The sequence below is a fragment of the Uloborus diversus genome, unplaced genomic scaffold (genome assembly GCF_026930045.1).
Source record: "Uloborus diversus isolate 005 unplaced genomic scaffold, Udiv.v.3.1 scaffold_609, whole genome shotgun sequence".
NCBI lineage: Eukaryota > Metazoa > Arthropoda > Arachnida > Araneae > Uloboridae > Uloborus > Uloborus diversus.
In genome coordinates, this window is record NW_026558801.1 from 86052 (window position 1) to 108165 (window position 22114).

The 22114-nt window shown below is 32.0% G+C and overlaps 1 protein-coding gene across 1 annotated transcript in view; it reads right to left on the reverse strand.

Annotated features, from left to right (window-relative positions):
- LOC129233669 (teneurin-m-like) overlaps window positions 1-20278 on the reverse strand; it is a gene marked incomplete at its 5' end in the record, with an annotated part of 86575 nt that extends 66297 nt beyond the window's left edge. Inside the window, 3 exons of the mRNA XM_054867644.1 lie at window positions 1761-1901; window positions 10644-10911; window positions 19993-20278. Of these exons, the coding sequence (XP_054723619.1) occupies window positions 1761-1901; window positions 10644-10911; window positions 19993-20278 (695 nt within the window). The remainder of the gene's footprint in view (window positions 1-1760; window positions 1902-10643; window positions 10912-19992) is intronic.
- Window positions 20279-22114: the final 1836 nt, after the last annotated feature.

A 22114-nucleotide genomic window follows, 5' to 3' on the forward strand; every position in this document is an offset into this window, starting at 1 on the left:
AGACACTTTCAATCGAGACTTTTTGTGAAGAAATTTACTTTTCCTAAGATTAACACTAGAAAGACGGCGTTTTGCGTATACCTAGAAAGACGAGCAGCGGTCACTTTGACCGCCATACTTAAAAGATTGGAAATTTCCTCCTTTCGGGATTTTTAACCATAGAAAAGATTTGTTTCATCATATTAGAGTTTAATTTAACAATTTAATTGTAGTATAGTCTGCAAATAAGTCTCAGATAGCTTTTTTTAAATTTTATGTTCGATCAAGTGAAATACACATGCTTTACACAATTGGCATTAAGAAAGAGCAAATTTGTACAAAAAAGAGAAATTTTTTTTAGCATGTAATAGCTAACAAGTAATATAATCAACCATGCATGTGTTTGGTTTAAAAAATATCTTAATATCGCAAGATATCGTACATTATTATCATTTACAGTATTTCGAAATACTTATGTTATCACATCGCCTGTATGTTAACCATTAACATTTTTTTTGGCAATTAGAACAAATGCTCGTAGTTTGATTTCCGCATAATTTAATTTCAAACTATTTTAATCTTTTTCCTGTGGTAGATACTTATTTATATGCAGCAAAATTGACCAGTGGAGGTGACTTGGAGGAAATTGGAGAAATAGGAGTTCAGTTTTTGAAATTGTCCCCCTTTTTTTTCGGCGTCGGTCCCTTTTCCCTTTTTCTTTCACTACTTTTTATATTTTGAGCGTCAATTTTTATTAGCGAGGTTTTTTCTGATTCTAACTCAGAAGAACAATCCTTTTCTGCAAATCTTGGCTCCGAAAAATATTCGCAATAATCTCATGAAAGCAAACTATTCTCATCGCTAGGTATATATTTCTCTTCAGACAAGTCACACTGTTCATTCGAACCATAATCTGTTTTAGATGTGCAGCAGTTTCAGGAGTTAATAATCCTATAATTTTTGCTTGTCGTCAACGGTTCTTCTCGATATCATGAAGATAATTATGTGACTGAGCACTTCATTATCACCGAAGAAAATAAACATCAATACTTCAAACAAAGCACATGTTTTGTGCACAAAAGAATTCCAGCAAATATTTTTGGAATTTATCTCTGTTTATATTTACTTCTTTTTAGACCCAAAGTAATTTCACGTGTCCAGTCACATGCTTTTCAAATTTACCTTTCTCAACTTTGCCCCTGTGCAGATAACAGAAAACTGAAACTATGCAACCAGCAGGTGTTTCGCATTTTCCTAACAGTTCAAAGAATTAAAGCTCACCAGCCGGTACTACTCAAGCTCAAAAGAACATTACTCACCCTAACAACTAACAATAGTCCATAGTACACACAACTGATAAGAGAAAAAAGAAGAAAACGGGTGCATAAAGAAAGGTTCCCTTAAGCGGTCAAAATGACCGTAGTCAGTCTTTCTAGGTATAAACATTTATAGCGACTATAATAATAATCCTAAAGGGAAAAAATTACTGTTGTAAGATCTTAATAAATAGTTAGGAAAAGTCAATGAAGGAAAAAGAATTTGAAAATTAAACGCAGCAAATATGAGAATTTGAAAATCGTTTGCGGTCAAAATGACCGCTTCCGTCTTTCTAGTGTTAAAGAAATTTCCAGAATATTAAAGCATTTTTTGTGGCAGAAAAAAATTCCCTCGATAACAAGCATTTTTCTGTAAAATTCTTATTATTTTCTTCATTTTGAAATATTTTATTTTAAAATATTTCAAAGGAAGTATTTTTTTTTCAATTAATTTAATTTCATTACCTTCATGGAAGTTATAACGGTGATGTATATCTAAGTTCCATCCTCCTAGTTCTGAGGTGTCCATATCATATCCCTTTAATGTCATAGAATGAGCGGTCCATATTACGTCACGGCACGTTCTATATTCGTAGCCGACAAACACTGTAAGATATACATAAAAATGTGTTATTCGAATCACAGACGAAAATCAGTAAAGGAAAACACAGATGTACCAAAAGTTTAAGCTAGAAGAACTCACCTACAAAATCTACAAAAATCTAAAATTTTGTGTGGATTTTTTTTTTTTTTACGAATTTTCACAAAACAGCAGTAAAGTCAAAAAAATTTCGTGGGACATTTCATAAGTTGCCGTCAGAATTGGGCATGAGGCAATTGAAATTTTGTTACAGATTCACAATCTAGTTTTTGAATGAGAAACTGGAAAACATTTTGAGTGAGACGATTCCAGTGGTTTCATGCTGAGCCGCGGTGAAACCTCTTTTCTGGTTTCGGTTTTCAATAAAAATGTAAGCTGTGCATTTGTGAATTTTATGTTCAAAGCTTAAAGATGCAAAGCCGCCCCACTCTCCCCTATTACGATTTAAGTTCCCCAGTTGTTTCCGGACATCAAGTGTGCTTGTAGAAGGCCGAGAGAAATAGGCGGAGCGTACAAAAGTTAATTTCCGAATTACAGGTCTTTGATGTTGATCTTAACACAAATGTTTTATTGCATCAGATTCTTATTCTATGTCTTACTAAGAATAGCTTGATTGATTTTTATTGAAAGATGTTATTAAGTGGGGTTGAGTATTTGTTCCTCAGCATATGCAGATCTCGTCATTATCAAAGGGATGGCATTCATTCTTTCATGTGGTACCTCTATCAGAGGACGACATTCCATGATATTTTTGACTCCGAATTTCCCCACTAGATGGTGGCACCTGGGCTATCATCGATGCGAAACTACACGAGGAATTTAATTTTCCTTGGATATTTAAAGCCAAACGAATTTTCTAAGAATAAATACCATGTCACATGATCATGCGACATGTAAAATATATGGATCACAGACGATTCGCTGAATCTAAAAAATCTGGCGACTGACTACTTAGACCGTCGGTTATTGAAATAAAACTGAAAGGTGTAATACATCGTTTTGAAGAATAAAAAAGATAACTTCTCCTTTTGCTTGTTACAGTTGCTACATTAAATGCATTCAGGCAGCAGACAGGATATTTTAAGAACTGTACCTGTAGTAAATTCGAATATTTTCATTAAAGAAAATGTGATTATTCAAAATCAATCTTCATCAAGAAAGAAAACAACTCAGTAATGTTAAATAACATTTTCAAAGTTATTTAGTGCTAACTAGATGAAATTATTTAACGACTGTTCACTTTGTTCATAACAGTACTAACTTTATTCTTAATAGTTAAGGTAACACAAGTGAAGCAGTGATTTTCAAAATTTGCGTTTGTTAATTAAATTTGAAACACTAAATAAGCTGGAATACTTTATTTACTTTGTCAGTCGATGTATGAGAAAAATATTTATATTTTGCTGCACATAATTTTATTATCTTTTAAGTAAGTTTGAAGTTGTATCATATGGGATAATGAGCGACGATTTTCATAAAACTAATTATTTTAATTATAAATACGGAGACTATTCTATAAAGGGATATGTGCTCAGTCAACTGGAAAATGTAATTAAATCAACCATTCTTTAAGAGCAAGACATTGTATTTAGTCCGAGAAAAACAGTCCGCAGTAAAATAGTAGTAATAATTTTTTTTGTTATTGTAATGTGTAATCAAAGTGCTCTTTAAAAAAGACTAGATGTTAATAAATGCATAAAAATAATTTGCCATAAAAACATAAGTTATATTTCTTAATTAATCACTCGCATCAATTTTTCCATCAAAAAAGCGCTGTAGTTTTTCCTTTTTTTATCTTTTGAGGACTATAAGGTCTGCAGTATCATATAATATTAAAGTTTGCGGTTTTTCAGCAGTATTTTTTTTTTCTAAAATTAAGTTTATGATGTTTTAATAACATGAAAATATATATAATTTAAAAAAAATATTTGTATTTGATACTTGATGAAATAAATGGTGAACTCAAACTTGAAGGCCCAAAAGGATCTTTCAGTAAATTTGTGAGTTGAAGAAATATTTTAAATTAAATAATCAGTCTCATTTCATAAAATAATAATAAAACACACACACGCAGGAAAAAGGCGAATAAATTATTTATTGAAATGAATGAAAATTCTATGCTCGTAGAGTTTTAATATTACGATGCAACTTCAAAATATGTATTTATCTGAGTAAAATACTGTATTTTCTTAAAAATGTATTTTATAATGTTTTTATTTAAGCACAGAGCAACTGTGTCCTAAAATTAAAGTGACCTCTAAGAAAATAAGCACGCGGGCTTTAATTAAGATGAATATTTTGCTTCTCAAATTATGTTGCTTAAAATAGCTGTTTAAAATTTCGAGATGTTGTAAATGGAGTTCATTTTCCTGGAATAAACATTATTTTCAGTCATGTAAAAGTTAATTAGATTTTAAAAGTAATAGTATGCTGCTAAAAAACGCGTATTTTCTTAGCATATTTTCCCTCAAAATCCATAACTTTTAAAAAATAGTTCAGAACCTTATTATAATTTTTTTTACATTGAATTTATCACATGACTTAAAAAAACTAAGTTGTTCAATGCTACTGGCTTAAAAAAAAAGTCTTTTAACAAAACTTGAGAAAAATCTTTTCGACTAAGATGCTTTAAAATTTGCAACTGTCTGATCTCGGAAGCTCTGATATACTCCCTGATATTAAAACTTTTTCGTACTTAATTCAAAAAAAAAAAAAAAAAAAAAGTTTTTTTGGTTCTGTTTATGACTTTAAAGAGTCTGAACTGCAAAAAAGTTTCTTTTTTCGCTCTTATTTCTTTTTCCGATCATCTAAAAAATGTCACGCTTCAAAAAATAGAAAGAAAATGTGATGAGAAATAAATCAATATTTGAGGGAGAAAATCTAATTAGAAGTTTTTCATCTGCGAAAAGGAGAATGCTTCTTAAAAGAAAATTAGTAGAACTTTTCGCTAAGATCTAAAGCAATTATTTTTTAGAAATGCATTATGTGTCACTTTTGACTAGTAGTTCAAGTCTCTAGAGGGTACAAGCAATATTTAATATTGCAAACATGAATTATACAATAACGAAAAAATTTTAATTACATTATGTAATCAAATATAGGTAAAAAAAAGGTCGAATTACTTTTAAGAAATGTACATGGAAGTTGATTTCGGTTATTACGACGTCGGTGAGTTAATGATGTTTATTAAGTTAAAACTGAAGGAACGTTATAAACGAAGTTGACATTGCATCTAATTATGAACTTGCATTTATTGTATGCTCTAAGAACTTGTATTGAATAGATTTTTTGAAAATAAAAGTTGTAATGGATGTTTTCTGATAGCAATAAATAAGAGGGTTTTTTTTTTTTAAATTTCGAGTAATATATGTTTTTTCTAAATAATTTTCGATGGCAAAAAATATTTTTAATTAGTTGATAATCGCTCAATGATTTGTAAAGTTGTAAAGAATTAATAAAGGGATTTTTGCGGCAATTTTCGAAAAGCACTCGCAATGCGAATTGTTAGTTCAATATTCACCGATGGCGGTGAAAAATGAAATAAATGATGCCTTATTTTTGTACTTTTATGAATGATTAAGGAAGCTCCTTAAGTTAAATTATTTAAATGTTGTTTCGGAAAATCTTCGAAACTTAATTGCATAATATAGATGTACAGTCCGTATCTTTCTTAAAGTTTATACAATGAATCAAGTATTCAACATACTATGTGAATTTTTGTAGGAATATTTGCTGCAATTGATATGTCTGTTATTCATGGATTGTCTAGTAAAAGGTATCATTAATTTCATAATAATGTTTTATTCCCCGACTGAGAGACCGATATTTCTTCACTATAGTGACCCACAAATGTTACTGAAATTTCACATTCATATGTGTTGCTGAGCTAATTCAGTTCTAGGTTAAAGTCTCACAATCTACAAAATGGACAATAATTATTACAAACTAGCTAAGCAGAATCATTAAAGTTATAACTACTGGTAAAAGGATGAAAACCACAATTCTATATGACTTAATGATTTCCTTTCAACTTACATTCTCTGAATTTAAATTAGACATGATAACATTAAAAATGACATCATAGGTGAAGGAACAACGAAGTTGCAAAAATGTCACCCTTAAAACCCATACAGCCATATCTGCCAGAATATGTTTAAAAAAAAAAGTATTCATTTGAATTTTCGGCATCTTGAATTCAAATTATGCTTTTCGCAATCACGAGCGTGTGTGTGTATGAATGCGCGTGTGTGTTTGTGTCGGCGCATGTGTGCGGGTGCGTGTGTGTGTGTGTGTATGTATGTGTGTGCGTGTTGTGTGTGCGTGTTGTGTATGCAGTGCTGTGTGTGTACGCGCGCGTGTGTGTGTATGTAGGCATATGTGTTTGTTTGTGGGCAGGCATGAGTGTGTGTGTGTAGGAGTGTGTGTTTGTGTCTGTGCGCAGGCATGAGTGTGTGTATGTGTGTGTAGGCGTGTGTGTGTTTGCTGTGTATGCGTGTGTGTGTAGGATATGAACGCAACCTGGAGACGGTTTTCGCAAGAGGAGCAGCATCGTGAGGCCGGTCAACGCGGAGCACAGTGGTTCAAAACGACAAAAAAGCGGAAAAAATTTAATAACTTTGAATATTCTCAAAAAATGCTTTTTAAAATTGCTAAAATTGTTGCATGGTAATATTTATCTTCATGCTTGCTAATCGTATTCACTGCGAAACCCCGATTTTACGTCCCTCGAATCTACGTTTTCCCCACATTTTACGTTTTTTATCATCAGGTCCCAGTTTTTCCGTACACTAATAATATTAATTTAATCCGGATGGAAAGTTTGTTCTTTATAAACTTCCCGCATTTTACGTTTTCCCTTGGCAGTTAAAAAAAAGAGAAAAAATGTTTTAAAATTAAGAAAAGTGTTTCTCTCTGTGCATTTTTAAACATAATTCACTCTGTTGAAAGTTAATCCATGAAAACAGAAACGCTTCTGCTCCATCCGTGGCTGACCTTATGGATATTTCGGCCGCCAATGAAAATGAACAAGAAGAAGAGGAATTACAACTCGTCTCTTCTTTCAATACTGCATTTAAGAGCTTTATAATAGTGAAAGACTATTTTCTTTACCATAAAGACCAGGAAAAAAACTTTGTAAAGTGTTCCAATCCTGGAAGATGCTGTATTTACTTTGGGTTCAATAACTCATTATTACTGACTATTTTCAACCTAAACGCCCGAATTCGTTACTTAATGTGTTAGAATGAGCGAAATTGGTGTGTACAATAATGTTCTTTTCGTAAAATATCGCATTTTTACATTTTATTAGCGTCATCGTAGCAACCTTTATTACTATTTTTGTTTAATTATTTGATTTTTGCTTTTTATACATTTCTCGTATTTTCCATTTTTCCATATTTTATGTTTTTGGATTTGAATTGACTTTTTCCAACATTTTATGTATTTTATGTTTGATTCAGGTCTCTGAGAAACATGAAATTGGGGTTTCTCTGTAGTTCAAATTCATTTCTGTTTTTAGTGACAAAATATAAATTAAATCAGTCGTATGCCACACGCAAGGATTATTTATTGCAATTGATACCCTCGAACAATATTTTCTGGCAATGTTGACAAACTGAGAACAGCTTTATACTAGAATGATTTCGAAAAGGAAATCAGAAATTTCAAACGTTTAATGATTTTCTAATTTCATTGTTTTATGAACAAAATGGTTATTTAACTTTTTATATATAATTAATTATGTATGAGTTTCAAAAATTTCTTTCTCATATGTATATTCTTTAAAGCCAAACGGATCCGAAAATTGTTACTTTCAGGTTACTACTGCATTGCATGTAGAATAATGCTCCGTATTAAGCCATCACAACGTAAATCTGTTTTTAAAAAATCTTCTGCATTTATTGATGAATGTTTCTAAAGTGCCAACTTTCGGAAGCAGTAAACAAATGTTTTTAGGCTCTCCTGCAAAATAGTGAAACTGTGATATATATTAGTCTGGAGCATGTCAAATTTGATGACCAATTTCTTTGATAAAAAAGCCGTCATACCTTTACGAGTTATTTTCTAACTTACTATATTGGTATTCGTAAATAGCGAAGCTCAAACAAACACATCTGCCACGGCTGCAGTCGCAGGTGGTCGCAGCTAAAATGTTGTTGTTCATTTACAGGAAGGATTAAACTATTGATATACGTACATTTTAGCCCACCGGAAGCCGCCGATAAAAGTATATTTCACAATACTTTTCATTATATTTTAAAGAAAATAATGTTTTTTTTTATTTCAGGTAGTTTTCAATTTCGATGAAGTTTTAATTTTTAATTACGATGTAATATGCATCCTATAAGTGTGAAAACCAATCAGAAATGACTTTTATTTAATTTTAGTCCTCCTTACTGAACGAATGAATTAAAACTGAAGTATAAAGCGTACGTCCGAAAAAAGTAAAAACATAATTGTTCAACAATCTCGGTTTATTTTTGTAAAAACAAATTTTTTTTTCAAAAAACACTTATGGAGTAAGTTACTACAACTCAAGGGCTAAGTAATTACGGTATGAAATATTTTTTATCTTAAAACTTAAAAATAGCTATTTTTTCTGCCCTTGAGCAACTGTAAGGCGTGGCAGTGGTGCTGGCAGAGTGTGGTGGTGGGAAAATAAAATGATAAGAATTCAAAACAGTCAAATGAGAACAATAAGCAATCGTGATTGCTCAAAAAAAAAAAAAAAAACTATCATTTTGTTCACGAAACATACCAACATTTCGTGAAGAAGTTGTGCCTTGACTGTTGTTTTTAGTGAAATCTGCTTAAAAAGGCTATAAAAGTTATTTTCAGAATGTGTGACCCTTACACATTTTTTAACAGTTTTGTAATGTGTTTTCGTGTTTTCATGAATATCTTAAAATTAATAAACATGCACTACCAAAAAAATTTCCACCCCATCTTCTTAAGCTTATTGAAGTTAAAAGCTGAGAGAAAATATGCTTCTAGTTCAGCTGGTATCTACCAATTCTACTTTCTAAGAGTTTAGAAAAATAAAGAGCAATAATAAAAGCTTTCTCAATCGAAGAAACCTTAATTTTCTGAACGGCATGTTATAGCGACCCCTGTAATTGGGGAAACTTCATTTTAAAAACAAACTGGCATAGTTATACCAAACTGCTACTTAGTCGACACTGCTGCTAATATCCATTTTAATCTAAAAAGTATTTACTATCAAGAAAACTACCTCCAAATTAGTTCCGATGTAAATTTTAAATTAACTTTCATAAAGCAAGCGGCCGCTTTAATGGCACTTTCTTACTTCGGTTAATCTAGTTTCACAAAAGCACATAGTCTGCACCAAGAGGTGCACAAAGTGTTACATCTACTTAGCTTCCGAAGCAGTATCTTGTACACACATAATATTCCAGAGCCCTCAGTGCTGACGTCGGCTCTAATTACTACCACAAATGACATCCCGTTCCGCGCGAACGTTTAAAGTGTTTCATTTCCCGTATGATAATTTTCTCTTCGTGCGAACCTCTTCATTAAAAGGTTTGCGTGGCAATGGAAAATTCCGGATACTATGTCGGTTGTTAATGTTTAGTCTGAGGGTGGCTTTTCGAGGTTTTCTTGGCATGAAAACTTTTAAAATTATCAGACACTAATGAAGGGAGTGAGAGCTGTTCGAAACTATTTTGTTGTAAATGTAGTTCAGTGGTGATTATCATCGCAAAGGTTTGCTTTTGGGGAACCAGGAAAGGAAATCAAAAGTCAAGGTTGCTCATTAAATAAATTAAAATTTTGTTTTGATATTCATACTGTTGAAAAGTTTTCTTTTATTATTCCTAACATTAAAAATATAGTCCATTTTCTTAAAACTAGTTATTGTTATTATTATTTTCAATGAAACTTTTACTATTACAGTGAAATTTCTTTACAATGAACTTCAAAAGACAACAAATTTTGTTCGTTGCAACAGGAATTTTGTTGTAACGGAATTCAAACAATGTAACAGCAATTACATTGATACTGAAAATTTAATACGTTGAAACAAAAATTTCGTAGCCTTGGTATTCGCTGTAACGGGATTTCACTGTATTTGTATTTTTTGTTTTACATTATTATTATTATTATCCTTTTAATTCCTTACGTACAATAGCTTAGTAGTTCCTTATCGCAGTTTTATAAGCATAAATAATGAAACAAATGTACTTTAATTAAGGTACTGGTTAAAACCTAATAATCTTTCTATTAATATTAACAAAACAGCACTCCTTTGGAATCATTAAATATTTTACGCTTTACTACAAACTTCAAAGGAACTTCGAAATCACGTTTAGGACAAAGCCTTAAAATGCTAAGTAAATCTATAATGTACACAGCACTATATAACAAACTGAAGAACACCTGCTACAGCATTCGTATTGAGTCAATTATGCACAAGATAATCGCTTTGTGTTTTAGGGAATGCTAAATTAACTTTATATTTCGAAATTTTTTTTTTATCCACTTGGTTATTAGCTCAAATTTCAAGTAGACATAATGAGTCGTACTTAATCCTCGAATTTATGCTACTTAATAAGTAAATTAATACATAAATAAGTAAACAAAAACATTAAAAAATAGGGTAAACAATAACCCTTGCCTTAAACATAGAACATATGAGTTACTTTTTAAAGTCTGAGCTCTTTTTGACAGCAATTTAAGATGATTTAAGCAATAACAATTCCATAAACTTGGAAATCGTATGCATAGCTTACCTCTGGCTGTTGTCAAACCATACACTTTCTGTTTATAAACATTCCTCTTATTCCAGGCATAGGTGAATTTTATTTCTGGATCTGCTTCAAAAAACTTTTCAAAAAATATCCCCTCGATGATGATACGCAAATGTACCAAGCGAAGCGTGGAAGTAATGTTGCTTGGAGTGAGTTGCAAATGGATAGTCGAGAGATAGCCGTGGGCGTGACTGCTGTGGTAGACGAGATGGAGATCCGATCCGGGGATTGAAAGACTTTCCTGAAGAACCTGAAATAAAGTAGCAAACGATCATGCATTTTTATTTTGCGACATTGTGTTTATAATGATGTGGTATCCAATATTGCAATGGTTATGATCGAAAATTTATTTTCTTGAAATATTTTAAAAATTTTGAATTATTTTAAAAATAAGATAATTAACATTCTTTAAATTAGTTCTATGAGTATTTATTAGCAATGCTAATGGGGTCGTTTCCAAAATTTTAAAAGTATTTTTTCTGGAAGAGCATGCTTAAAAAACATTGGATCTCACCATTTCATAAATAATTCGATTAAGTTTAATACGTATTTAAAAAAATATTTTAATCGGTGCGCTTTCATTGTTTACGTTTCTGCCGATAACAGCACAGATGAGAAAATGCCATTCACAGATTCACGAGTTCTGGCAACGATATGATTGAAGCAAGTGTATAGATCGCAATATTTCATTCGCTTCTTGATTATTATAACGTGGGACTCTACAAGCAGAGGCGGCAAAGTACATCATTTGTGACGTCATAAAGACCACGCCTTATTTTCAAAATCGGACTTTTTAAAAAATTAATGAAAAATTAAGCGTTGGTTTTTTTTCCTCGCTCCATGTTATTTTTTTGCTTATTCTATCAATTTCAGTGACTAAAAGTAGTACTTTGCACTGAAGGAAACAACCCCATTATAGAGGAAAATATATATCGTCTCTTAAGAGCAACAGCAGGATATCTTACTGTTATTACTGGAACTAGATGTCTTACGGTTGCTCTGAGACGACAATACTGAAGATGGTAATTGATTTACTAATAAATTTCTGTTATGTCAGTTCTGCATTTAGGTTAATGCATCCATGCTAATGTTAAGTTCTTGAGTAAAATAAGTATGAGATTTCATGAATATATATTTTGTTAATGAGTTTGAAGGGAAACTTAGCAATAATTTAAAGGAGCTGTTTATCGTTTTAAGTTTGTTTAGGTTTAACTTGGTTAGGACACATCAGTTTGAGAAAAGATATTCAAGAAAAAGAAAAAAAAATAATAATATAAAATAATAATATGAGTAAAGGGTCAGGTTGAATATAAAACAAAAATACAGTGTAGGGAAAAAAATCTTGAACACATTGATATTTTTTTTTGCGAATTTTTTATGTTTCACTTAATTTATTAATACAAAATCATCTACCTATATTAACTATTGTTACTGGTTTTAATTTATTTATTCATGCTGATTTCAAAATTTGTATTAGTTTCTGGATTCTCCAAGTGTATTTTGTAGGAAGCTAATTGCATAGGTAAAATAATAGACTGTATGCACAAAATAGCGCTATATGTATTTAAAAAAAATACTGACGCACAGAAAAACGCAAAAATTAACAAATATGGTAGATTTAATATGCATTTTGAAAATTTCATAGTTGTTATACGTTTAAAACATCAGTATTTTGTGATTCAACAGTTTACTTGAATTGTGATTTAATACATTTTGGAATTCATTTATTTCACAAGAAGTTCTTTTGTGAGTTATATCAACAATTTTAATAACAATAGTTGAGATAGAAGAACAATTCTATAACAAAATATTTAATCATGAATACAATTTCAATAAAAAAAGTGGTTTTAGGACCCCCTCCCCTTTACATTATCAACATTTCATTTTTCTGAGAAATGTATCAACAGTAAGCTATCAGTTTTCTTGACTAAGGACGATCATTTGGACAAACCAATATGATTCAGTTGCTTAAGATATTTTGACACTTATTTTTCATAAGCTTCTAAAATCCACAGAGACGTTTCAACCAATATTTTAGTGTACTTTTGGGATTGCATGCTTGTTATTGCAGTGATATATGATCTATCATAAAGCGTTCACTCTTTTCACACTAAAATCCATTCTTACTGTAAGTTACTGGCATTATGTTAGAGTTATCAGTTACTTTAGACTAGCAACTGTGATAACTGAGTTTACCCTTGAGCACCAGAAAAAAATGCATAACTAATGATATAAACATTGCTCTCCTTTTTACTTCCTTTTACAAAAAAGGAAGTATTGTATTCGCGAAAAAAAATTTCACTCAAAAATCGACTTTTAATTTCCATTTCACTCACCCCTGAATGAATATTGAGTTTTTTTTTCGACTCGACCACACGTGGATAAGTACTTATAAACGTATAGACACGCGAAATATACATAATGATGATTCCAGAGTAAATTATAAAGAATTTTCTCGTGACGTCTTTATGTACGTAGGGGAGACCGGGGCAAGATGACTATGCTAACAATGTTCGTGGTTTATTAATTTATTTTTAAGGATAGTAAAATTAATTTTACATGAGCTGTTAGAGTAGTCCTTTGTAGTATAAAATATGTTGCCATTTAATTTTTCAAATAAAAATAAGAAGGATATTTTTATTTTTTCATAACCTTAACGAATCGTCAACTTGCCCCAGTACTGGAGCAAGATGACTTTGACCTAGGGGCAAGATGACAACGTTGAAAAAAGTTGAACATTTTTTATGTTTTGAATGTGTTACCTAGTTTTACAAATGATAACTGTGTTTTTACATCTTACTATCTAATATCAATTCTAAGTATCAAATTAAGCGTAATGCGTTGTAGCGTAATGTTCAAGTGTTAAGCTGTGCAGCTAACAATAGACACAAATGAAAATACCATTTTCATGATTGGAACATTCCTCATGCCACCACTCTTGGCTTTTACAGCTCTGGATCCATTCTTCTGTTGGAGGGTCTCAAAATTCCATTTTCCAAGCAAGGAGTCTTAGAACACTATTCTTTGAATTTGATGCAACTGCATTGTTTGGTATGAATACGGGCCCACTGTAATAGACTTGGGCCTACAGGAACTTGGTCTGAGTTTTTTTTTTACTCCCTTTTTAGCTTCACGAGCTTTTTTCCCCTGTTTTTTTAATAATTCTTTTTTTTTCTTCCGCTTTGCTCCTTGTTCTGACATTTTTTGATGGGTGTGCTTGTAAGAATGTTTGAGCTTCAGTTTTTGTCTTCTCGCATTGTGTTGCTTTAGGCAATGCAATGAAATCAAAAACACTAACATGCTTCTTTGGTGTATCTGAATTAGCATTTGCCATAACTTCTGCTTCGTCTGGAGGGTTTATACGTTGGTTTTCTACTCCCAAGGTCTGAGGATTAGCATTATTATTCTCAGTTTCAGAGCCAACAACGTCGTAGTCCGCTAAAAAACAAGAAAATTATGAGACTCGATACCTCATTCTTTAAATCCTTTATCGGCATTTCCAACTGTAGCTGCTTTGAAGTAAGCGGTGCTCAAAAGCTCACCACTAGTTTTTCTGTGATAGTTTGTCCTTGATGAATGACCATAAAGTTGTCACATGCTTGGCTATAGTAGGCTTTTAATGGGCAGAAAAAATGTCTCATCAGGAGCTAGAGACGATGCGATGTGTGAAATAGCAACCCAACCATGATAATGTTTTTGCACTGCAATGTAAGATAGCCTGCAAAGCTATGTGAGATTTATGATTGTCAATAATCAGCAGAGCAGGAGATTATTTGCTTGATTTAATTCATTCAACTAGTCATTTGGCCAACTAGTTTATAAATAGCCCCTGGTCACCCGCTTTCGAACGATACCTACCTTGATTCAATGCGTCCTTTAGCCCCAGAGGAGAAGCGCAAGGTCGCATGGACAAACAGACAGCGTTTACAGGAATTTGATGAAGTGGCCAACATAGTTTAATAAATTCCGAAACACGGGCAATAGGCAAGCTCGTCATCTTGCCCCGCGTTGCTACCCGTCATCTTGCCCCAGACTGCCTGTTTGAACGGATTCTTCTCCATTGCCATAACAAAAGGCGATTAATTGACATTTATTCATGGTAATAGGTAGTATTTAAACTAAGTTACTCATAAATATCCAAGAGACACGATATATCCTATATGTATATGCAGCAGAGCTTACTTACACATGCATAAAAGTTATATCGTGGCAACGGTAAACAATCAGAGATTCAAAACTAACACAAATATAACGATTTCAGCGTCTCTATACTATTGCTGAACGAACAGCGGATATGAGAGCCCGTAGCATGCAGTTGATGCAGTTACGTGGTTTAAAATGGAAAAATTAAGGCATTCGTCATCTTGTCCCGGTCTCCCCTATGTATGTATGCGCGTATGTATGTCGCATAATTCAAGAACGGTAAGTCCCAGAAAGTTGAAATTTGGTACGTCGACTCCCGGTGGGGTCTAGTTGTGCACTTCTCTTTTTAGTTGCATTCGGGTGTCTCTAAAGGGTTCTTTTGCCCCTTTTTGGGTGGAAATCATTGTTAATTTCGATGTAAACTCAAGTGGTGTTATAATTTGGCGGACACTTGGCGATATATCGCCAATCTTTTGGTCGCCACGTTTTGTCGCCAACAAGGCGACGAATTTGGCGATTTTTTAAAAAATTTGTTTCAATTTGGCCATTGTTGATGATAGTTAGAGAGTAAACTATTGAATCACATTAAAATCGCCAGTAATGGGGAAATGACATTAAATTGGAGTAAAAGGAAGTCATGTCATGCACACATCAGCTCGTTTAAATATACTAAAAAATTATGAATCAGGGTCTCCTGTCTTATTTAATGGGAATTAACTGCTTCATTTTACGGGATTATGTACTTCTCAGAAAAAATCGCAGATGAAAATAACTTATGTAATAATAAATAAATATATAAATTAATTAAAATCAATAATTATCTTAGATTTTCTTTTTTGTGGCTGAAAAAATATATCTGCTGATTGCAAAGACAGTCGTAGAGAAACAAATAGGTTAGTGCTTGCACTGAAGAAATAAATTAATTCTCTTGTATCTTTGTAATTTTTTGTTATTGAAATGGTCAAATTTACTATATGTAGTACATAAGCATTTATCTATTTTCGTAGGTAATATCGTTCTACATAGTTTAAAATATATTTTCAGATTACTGATCCTAGTTTTACTGTAGTAATCGGTACAATTCGTGTCGAAAATGTTATCCAACATTAAATACATAGCACATTTAAATTATTTCGTTTTCATTTTCTTTTTTTCACTGTTTTAAAATATCTTGCCAAAATAGACACTATAAATAAGCCAATTACTTGATAGACAAGTATTATATATTTTGAAAGTTGTCCTTTACTAGAAGATGGGTTCAATGCAGAAGTGTAGCAGTTGGTGAAATGCTTTGTTTCACAGTTAAAATTGAAACTCATGTTAAAAACAACAAACCAAATTGTCACCCTAATCTTTTATTTTTTAAATGAATGGAAATATGTCTTTCAACATTAATATTTTCAGCTATATGGCTCTGTACTTTCTAATCCGTTTAATTATTTTGTTAGTAGTATAAAATTATAGATAGGAATGAAGTAAAAACTCCACTCTTGAAAAAATACTTAGTTAGTTATGAGTTGGTACAGTTAATTTGAAGAAAAAAAAATATTATCAACGACTATATGAAAAGCTTACCAAATGATATTGAAAATGGTGCAACATTCTTATAATTAAATTATAGTAAACGTAACCCTTAATTGGAGCCAACGCACCAAAAGTAACTTGGCAACGATGTGAATTAAACATTATAAGCCTTCATTACAAGTTAGTTTAATGAATCTAAAATATTTAAAGACCTAGCAGTTATTACTCTAACATTAACATCGTTGCTGTAATAGACTTTTGAAAGCGTTCAATTAAATTTGCAATATGTAATTAAAATGTTTCTTAACTTAAAAGACCATTTTTGTCCAAACAAATGATGGTATATTCCAGTAGGACAAAATTCATTAAGAACATCTCACATGGTGTATGAATAACAATGTGTATTCTAAACTACTTAATTAAAACATTTAGTCCATTTGCGTAAAGAGAAATTTTCATCTCATAAATAAAGCAATTAAGGCAATAACGCATGTTCATTAATTTACACTTTAATCGTGTAAATGGATATAGAACACTAACATTTGCGGTCTGCGAGTATTTTAGTTTTAGTAATGTTTATATCAATCAAATTTTAGGCAATTTTGAAAACAACTAATTTATTTTATTAAAAAACTTCCCTTAACTTAAGAATATCAAACATGATTTCCGTACACATCCCATAGTGATTTTAAAACCCTGAAACGTAAATTAATTTCTTGCATAATTCGAAACAATTTTAAAAGTATGGTACTAATTCTTGGACATTGAATTGTTTGAAGCATTTGAAAATTTATTTTAGGTTCAAAGATTTACTGATGGTTGCTTTGGACAGAAAATTACCGCATAAAGGAATGCATAGAAAGTAGAGCTATTTTACTTTGGATGTTATTATTAAATTACTATTATATTTTGAACAATACAGTTAATTGACTAGTATGAACATCGATAATTTAACCCATTCCTTGCCCCGGCCGATACAGGATCGGCCGCGCAGTTTGTGTTAATACTGCCCCGGCCGATTCAGGCTCGTCGCAAGAAAATGGTTCCTAACTGCCCTCGACGATCCTGTGTCGTCACGGCGTTTCTAGCAGTTTTTGCTTCGGCCGAATATGTGTCGACGATCCTTCCAGGAGCAGAACCCTGTTATTGCGCTTCTCTGTTGGGTTCTGGAGCTTTTAGGGGAGCGGTAATCAAGCTCTTTTCTTAGACAAAAGGGATGTAACTTATAGTATTTCACGGAACTTGTTGTAATTTATTTTATTTTACTAAGATATTAACTTTTCAAGTACTCTTTGATGGGACACGTATAATGCTTCAAATAATCAGGCATTATATTTTTATCTTTTCGTGGAAGCTTTGTTTCTTAGCATTCTGGCATTTGAAATCCTGATGAACAAGTGTGAAAATATTTCCTTACATATTTATCAATATTTCTATGCCTGAATAAAGCAAATAAACAGAAATATGTTTTTCTTGTTATCAAAAATCCACCTTCTTACGCAAGTATCCTTCACTAAATTGTTCATAATCCTCAAATTTTATAATTTATTTTACGCAATATTATTTTTTTAAACTATCTTACGTATCTTAATTTTGCACGAGTATGTTTTTTTTATTATTATAATGTGCTTACTACGCTTTTTATTTATTTGTATACTATTATTATTTTTTAGTGCTTATTTATTTTTAAATCATGATATTTTGAAACGTAAATTATATATTTTTATATTCGCAGCACCCTTTGATGGATTTTTAGTGATACGGTTTTGAATATTTTTTATTTCACGAAAAAAAAAAGACGACCGCATTGACTATACGTAAAAGTTGACTATGTAAAACATAAAATAGATACGACAGTACGAATAAAATGATAATATCTTGAGTTCTTTTTTTTTTGTACGCTTTACTCATAAGAAACGAAACATTACTTTTCTCCCATTCTTTTTCAGATTTTATTTATTGTCTTAAAATAGCTCCAATGTTTTAATTGTACCTTCTTTTATGAGATTTTAAAAATATAAATTAAATATTTGGTTTCTTTTCAATAATCAAATTGCCGTAATTAGTAAATAATCCTATGAAACTAACTAAAATTTATCCAAGTATGTTTAAAAAAAATTTTTAAATCCGACTCGATTTCAAGCAAGATCTCCTTTTTTTTTCCTTCTGAAGACATGTTCCGTCATATAAGCATAAAAGCTTGCTTTGAAATTCCTTTCTGAGCTAAACTGTTTTGTTGTAAGAAAATAATGTGGAAGGGTTGACCACAAAACACTAAAACCTTCTGACCATTCTTTGAATGGAACTAACTTGCTCGGATGTTTGCAAAGAGGGTCCTTGGAGAATACAGATTTCCCAGTCGGTCTAGTTATTCCTCTCTCAGCTGGGGGCTTTTAGTTGCATGCACAAAAGTATCCTTTAGGGAAATAGGGGATTAGCCGCAAGTTTTGATCTTTTGTAATCATTTATCTTTAAAATACTTCCCACGTTTGAGCAACTGATATCTGGGCATCCAGAAGGGATTGAAAATTCACCTGAATTACGATAAAAGTCGACCATAGTCCTTCCATCAAAGGGATGTCTCTGTGTTTATTGGTCGTTTTGAAGTGTCACAATATATCAAAAGGCACCGAAGAATACTTTTTATCCTCTTAGAATATCATTCCCACACTTAAAGCGTTTTTGTCTATTCAATTCGCTTGCTCACACGTTGGATCGATCAGTCAATTGTTTGAAGAATGTTTTGTTGAGGCTTTTTGAAAGATAGATCATCTTACATTTAACAGTAAAAGAAAAAAAAAATACTGAGATAAAAGCAAAAAGAAAAATAAATGAATAAAATAATTAGTGTTATGAAAATAATTTCTTTTCGTCCAATCCTCTATTGTTTCTTATTTTCCTGTTATGTACTGCGTAAATGTATGAATATTTCAGCACATATTAGCAACCTTGTATGTTATTGCACTATTTAATTCAGTGCTTAAAAACAAATAAAGCGAAGCGATTTTCGAATGCAAGCTGAACAGCAAAAACAACATTAAAATACCGATAGCAAAATGGGGGAGAAAAGTGTTATTACAACGTAGCAAAAAGCAACTCCGTTTCGTTATCTGCGGCATGCGCGTTAAGGGTTTTCGGGCTGGTCATGGAATGGGTTAATATGAAAATATGGCTGATAATAGAAACACGGTCAGAAGTCAACCAAGCAAGAGCATTGCCATTGTCCTTGTTATAGCCTTGAAACCAACAGCAATCTTGTGTGAACTTAGCTGCAACTGGTTTCAAGGTAAGGAGTACTTTACTTACTCGCAACTTTTCCATTTTAAAATGGCAAAATTATAATAAATTTTTAAAAAGAATTTTAATCGTTAGTTTTTGAAAATTCAACATTCCTCTGGCGCCAAAGAGTTTAAAACACAATTTAGAAATTGATGAATTTGCAGCAACAAAGAGTTAACTCCATTTTTTTGGTCGTTTGGTTCAACACGGAGTTATCTCCGGTTGATAGTTCTCAAGTTATTCGCTAGAAGGAGTTAGCTGCTTCATTCGCTTGAGGAACCATGGGCAACAACTTAAATCCAGGAGATTTCCCGACAATCAAAAAATGGAGTTAACTCTTTGTTGCTGCAAACCCTTCAATTATTAAAAACTGATACAAACGAACCTGAGTTTCTGCAATGATAGCGCTGCTTTGTGTGCATCCTCCTTCCGATACGGGCCTCCACGTCTGATAAACAATTGGTTTGGTGTGGTCATAATCGTGGTCATCGCACGATTCCGGCTGCTGTGAAAGTGATGAAGAGTCCGTGTCAGTTAGAGCTGACATTACGACAGGTTCCATGACGACTATGTCATTCCAAGGCACGAGGACTGTTCTCTTTATGGGGTGGAAGGGATTTCTTTGAAATTGGAGAGTTATTGCACTGCCGCCGTTTACCAAAATGTCAAACCTATAAAATTTGAGATAAAAGAACAAGTTCAGTTTCGCAAAAAAATAAAAAAAAGAACAGAAAAAAAAAAAATCGCGCCTTCAGAAGTAAATTTTTTCTAAATTGTCGATTTAGAGGGATTGAATTTTTAATGATGCAAATCAGTACAATAAACATGACATTTATTTATTCAGTTGTTTCTTTCAGTCAAACCTACTACTTTTAGTCACTGAAATTGACAGAATAAGTCAAAAATAAATAAATAAATAAATATAATAGAGCGAGAAAAAGCTTTCATTTTCTCAACGCTTAGTTTTTAATTATTTTTTTTAAATGTCTGATTTTGAAAATAAGGTGGTAGGATGTACTTAGGCACATTTCTCTACCACGTTTCCACGTTATGATAATCTCGAAGCGAATTAAATATTGCGTTCTAAGCTTTATCAACCATATCGTTGCCAGTACATGTGAGTGTAAACAAGTGAATTAAATATTGCGCTCTGTGAATGGCATCAGTAAATGGCATTTCATCATGTCATCGACAGAAGCATAAACAATGAAAGCGCACCGATTAAAGTTTTTTTTTTTACAAATATTAAACTTAGTCAAATTATTTTAAAAATGGTCCGATCCTATGTTATCTTTCAAAAAAAAAAAAAAAAAATACTTTTAAAACTTCGGAAACTGCCCCATTTGTTTTTAATATCCGCAAAATTATGTGTCCATGTTTTTATCATTTGAAGTAGATCGTGCAGTGCATGCTACTTTGCAATTTAATACCCACTGAGAAAATAACGAGCTGAAATTATTTAGTTTAAGAAAAATAAAAGGAAGTCATAACACGTATGGCTAAAACAAACCAGCCGAATCACCTATAATTGGCGAAACATCATGTGTCCAAGAAGTTGGAATATAAAAGATGAATATTTTGGTTTGGGATGCATATGGATTTTGTAGTCAAATCCTAAATGGCTGTCTATCTGTCATAATGGTTTCAATAACCTGTCTTGATCTTTTGAAAGAAAATTTATTGCACGTTACCAAGTAAATAGGCGGGACTTACCGGACGTTAAAACAGGACAAAGTATCCTACATATCTGTACCTCAGTACCAGAAGGTCGTAAGTTCAAAAATTGCGATATTCTGTTTATTAGTGCATTGTATGTGGAAACATGTCCCACATCGAGCAATGTGAACGTAATTATTTAAAAAAAAAAACATTTTTTTTTAAATTTTTTAGCAGGGTCAACAGAGCAGGTGTCCCATCCTCTGCATGACAGATTATTTTTTCACTTCTACTGTAAAATTTCATAATGTGACTTACGTTCCTCTAGCTCTGAGGTACAGAAATAGCGTTAGTAAAGGGACTTTAAAAAAATGTGCAATGTAATTCCATGGTTAGCTGTTTCTTCCGATATAAACTTGAAAGAAGTCGTTTGGGGTTTACTGGATAGAATAATTTACGCAAAGACGCAATGTATCAAAACACTTAAAACCAAAACACATTTTGCGGTCAAGTCCACCCCAATGTTTGTCAATATTTTTACATTAATTAGCCAATCTGGGCGTACACCTGCTACACATCCGCATTTTTTTGTCCACATTCACAAATTACGTAACATTTATAAAGGAAAAATTAGTTTTCTTCATATAAAAATGATATTTTAAATTCATTTTGCTATATAATAAAACTATGTCATCTATTTTTAACATTGCTAAGTGATAAATTTATTTTGTACAAAATTTTTTTTTAATGCTTGAAAAACTTGGTGCTCATATCATTTTGAAATCCTGTGTATAAATCTATTAAATACAAATACTCTAATTTCGATTTGTTACTCTTTGTTCGTCATTTTC